Source organism: Cyprinodon variegatus, unplaced genomic scaffold, assembly GCF_000732505.1.
Source record: "Cyprinodon variegatus isolate N-32 unplaced genomic scaffold, C_variegatus-1.0 Scaffold1855, whole genome shotgun sequence".
In the NCBI taxonomy this organism is placed as follows: domain Eukaryota; kingdom Metazoa; phylum Chordata; class Actinopteri; order Cyprinodontiformes; family Cyprinodontidae; genus Cyprinodon; species Cyprinodon variegatus.
The window spans coordinates 15,959-20,027 of record NW_015152308.1 but is presented as its reverse complement, the minus strand read 5'-3'; the positions used below and the strand labels follow the sequence as shown (position 1 = coordinate 20,027).

General features: G+C 35.7%; 1 protein-coding gene across 1 annotated transcript in view; it reads right to left on the bottom strand.

The window, feature by feature from the left end:
- The window catches only part of LOC107104708 (deoxynucleoside triphosphate triphosphohydrolase SAMHD1-like), a gene marked incomplete at its 5' end in the record, with an annotated part of 20,899 nt that overhangs the window by 9,402 nt on the left and 7,428 nt on the right, over nt 1-4,069 (bottom strand). The window contains 4 exon segments of the mRNA XM_015404778.1: nt 1-89; nt 187-287; nt 2,325-2,378; nt 2,692-2,973. Of these exon segments, the coding sequence (XP_015260264.1) occupies nt 1-89; nt 187-287; nt 2,325-2,378; nt 2,692-2,973 (526 nt within the window).

Below are 4,069 nucleotides of genomic sequence, written 5' to 3'. Positions count from 1 at the left end.
GCCACTTTCCATACACCTTACACGCCCTAGCAGATTTGATCAAACGCTCATGGTCAAAGCTGTTCTTCATTCCCAGGTAATGACAGTCTCTGTCATATGGAAAAAGGAAACAGATGTTTGGAAATATGTGTTTATATTTAAAACAAGACACATTTAGAGTGTGAAATCCTATAAAAAAATACCCACCTGGCAAAATAATCCCACTTATCTACATCAATCTTGTTTATCGTGTTGGACACAATGTCGTAGAGGATGTAGCGCTTTTCTGAACGATTTGCGGGTGGCCTCTACAGAAGAACAACAGAATTGTAAATAATTATTGCCAGGTGTTTCACCAAACTCACTTACAGACATATACAGAAGAAGATGAATATATTCAGATTAGGGCTGCAACTAAAGATTATTTTACATATGAATTTATCTGACGATTATTTATTAGATTAATAAATAGTAATATAAGAAAGTCAGAGGTTCCCTAGAAGATTTTTTTCTGAATTAAACCAGGTTAAAAAAAGGGCTGTACGCAGGGCCCAAAAAATGCTGAGGTCTAGAGTCAGAACTTCTAGGTTGGTTTGGCAGCGTGCTCCCTAGAGATGTTTTTAATTCCATTATTTAAAGGGCAACTCCGTTTTTTTTTTTTTTTACATTGGGCTCTTGATTTTACATTATTACATCATGTTCTACTCACCCATATAAGTTTTGTGTCATTTGGAGCAGTTCTGAAGATATAACTGTTAGGTTATATCCAAGTAAGGTCTTCCTATGGGCAAATGACTTGAAGGCACAAACTAAACTGTTCATAATTTATTCATTATGGTATGCCAGCATTCATATTTTGTAGGTGAATCACTGTCACCCAGACATCCGCAGTTATATTTTTTATATTTATATCTTTTAAAAACAAAGCGGCGCGTGTATGACGTCGGACTGGAGTTGTGACAGGCAGCCCGGGCCACAGGTGGCTATGCTCTACCCCTTATATTCATTCGGCGAGCTAATCTGAATCGTTCAATTCCATTTCAAGAGCGAGATCATATGTGGTAGTAGCACTAGACATCTTCCAGGCATGTGAGTAAAACTAGCAGCAGTTCAGCGGACAGAATGAATGAAGGGTAGCCGGCGTGCGCGGATGACGTCATACACACGACAGCGATTCGCCTACTTGTTTTAAATGCTGATGTACCATAACTGATAAATTATGAACAGTTTAGTTTGTGTCTTCAAGTCGTTTGCCCATAGTAAGACGTTACTTGGATATGACCTAACGACCATTTTCAGAATTTTAAGGAGGAAAAACATGATTCTGATTAATTGTTTCGGCCCTGGTTCTAATGCTGCACTGGTTTTATACAGACCAGTCCATCACTTCTAAACCAACTCCCTGTCAAATTTCCTTAAGTTTCTATAATATTGATTATACATTTTTCTACCATTGCTTCCATAACATTCAAGGATTGTGGTGATGTTTTAGTACTGTATCAATGTTGAATATATATGCTTGTAGAACAACAATAGCAAAGTCATTCTAAAATGTTTATCAAAGCAAACAAGAAAGAAAACAACTATTTTTTCCTACATATTCTATTTTTTACTTTATTATCTACCTGTTTATTTAAGCAAACATTCATTGACAATATTTTTGCATTTTTCCCTTTAATAGTATAGACGTAGCTAAGAGGGTTTGTGAAAGGCGCATTTGTCCCCAAGAGCAAAAAATATACTGCGGTGAGGAAAAAAACAAATTTGATTTCAACATTTCTACCTGACATGCTTTTATTCTGAAAGCGCAATGCAACTCGATGTCACTGGCCCCGCCCCTTCCTCACCTGCTTTGATTGGGGCAGACACTGTAGGCTGCGCTATCAGCTAAATTCTATATTCAGAGACCTTCGAATGAGGTAAAACATCTATTTATAACATCTTGATGTTAGTTTATATTTTAATTTAGAACATATAGTTCAAGCTAATCTTAATCCTGGGATGGACATGGGACCTTTAAACAAAACCAGGACTCTGTCTTCTTGAAAAGAGCAATGCCAGTGTTTGTTACATTACACATCAAACTCGGCTATTTTAGATGGAAATGGATATTTTAAAGATGGAAAGACTGAAGAAGCTGGAGGGAGGTCTGAAATGATTAGTGATAAAAATATAACTTCTTGAGCTTTTAAATTTGAAACCCATACCGTGTTGCACTATATTATCTTAATGATGGTACCTTATATAACATATTTCTATCATTATCTTACACAATGCTTCAGTTATCACGCATTATAAATCCAACCTTTGAAACAGTTCAGGTATAGGTTCTTCTTTTCTAGTACCTGTTTTCTCGCTCCTCCTGATCCTCCTGTTGGTTGGTCAGTAGCTGGGATCGTCTTCATTATTGAAGAAAATCAACACAAAATAACATCAAGGATTCTGGTAATGTTTAGAACTGTATCAATGTTGAATATAACATAAGCAAAAACAGTAGTTTATATTGGCGCAAGGAAAAGTGAGAATAAACACTATTGTTATGAACAAGAGGAACTTTTTTGGGGGGGGGGGATTTTATCACACTAGTGGTAACCCATGTCGAGGACTAAGGCCTTCATACATGGGTCATGTGCGCTAACCACTGCGCGTCCAAAGCAAGCCCAATTAGATGAACTGTTAATGATAGATTCCAGGAGCTATCAGGATGGGTACCTTTTTTGGGGGGTCTATGAGATCCTTGATGAAATCCAGATCTTCTTTTAGATATTCTTTTAGATATTTTTTTAGAATCTTTTTAAGCTCTTCTATTTTTCCAGAATGTCCTTTATCCTTGTCCGTCATTATCTTCTGCACATCCTCCATCTTTGTTAGTACGCCATCTACTTTTTCAGAATCTTCGTCAGTCATTTTCTTCCGCACATCATACATCTGTTTTAGCAAGTCATCATTCTTTTCCATCAGATGGTCAATCATCTTTTTAGATAGTTCCTCATGCTGCAAGACACACAAAATTATTTATTTTGAGAACAGACCATCACATTTTGAAAATAAAAGTAACATATCTATCTGAATAAAGTGGAAATAGTCTACTTTGTATTAGACACAAAAGGACACCGTTTATCTTTAAATGTGGGCAGACATCATGTGTGATCATTATTTACTTGGGGGCTGTGATCAACTTTTATTCTAACTTTGACCAATAGATAAGAACTGTGTTATGCAAGAACTTCCACTTAGTACTTGAAAGATTTATTTAAAAACATTTGTAAATAACTGTTTTAGTATTACTTATGAAGTTATAAGCAGAATAAAAATTGAGTTTAATTTGCTCACAGTGATTCTTTTTAGGGAGTCTCAAATCTGAGTTTGCTTTTATTGTAATGAGAGGATGTGTACATTACATCATATTCAACAATAACAAAGGCATAAATGTTTATCAAAGCAAACAAGAAAAAGAGGCATGTTAGGACAAAAAAACAAAAACAGGTTGTATTAGGCTTAAAACTTTGAAGTAATAGTGTTTATTTTTCCTACACATTCTCTTTTTGCACTTTACTATCTGCCTGTTTATTTAAACAAAAATTCACTGACATTTTTTTTTTTTGCATTTCTCCCTGAGACAGGCGCTTTTGTCCTAAGAGCAAAAAATATAGTAGAGAAAAAAAATGTTTTGATTTCGACATTTCTACCTGACATGCTTTTATTCTGAATTCGCAATGCAGCTTTATGTCACTGGCACCGCCCCCTTCCTCACCTGCTTTGAGTGGGGCAGAGACTGTAGGCTGCGCTATCAGCTAAATTCTACATTCAGAGACCTTCGAATGAGGTAAAACATCTATTTATAATATCTTGTTGTTAGTTTACATTTAAATTTAGAACATATAATTCAAGCTCATCTTAATCCTGGGATGGACACCTTTCTACTATTGAGCTGCTAATTTCACTAAAGTCATGTCAACCAACCAATACATATTTTTCATCTGATTTTTAGCAAAATACCGCCACTATGGGACCTTTAAACGAAACCAGGACTCTGTCTTCTTGAAAAGAACTATTTCAGTGTTTGTGTCGTTTACACACTAAACTCAGC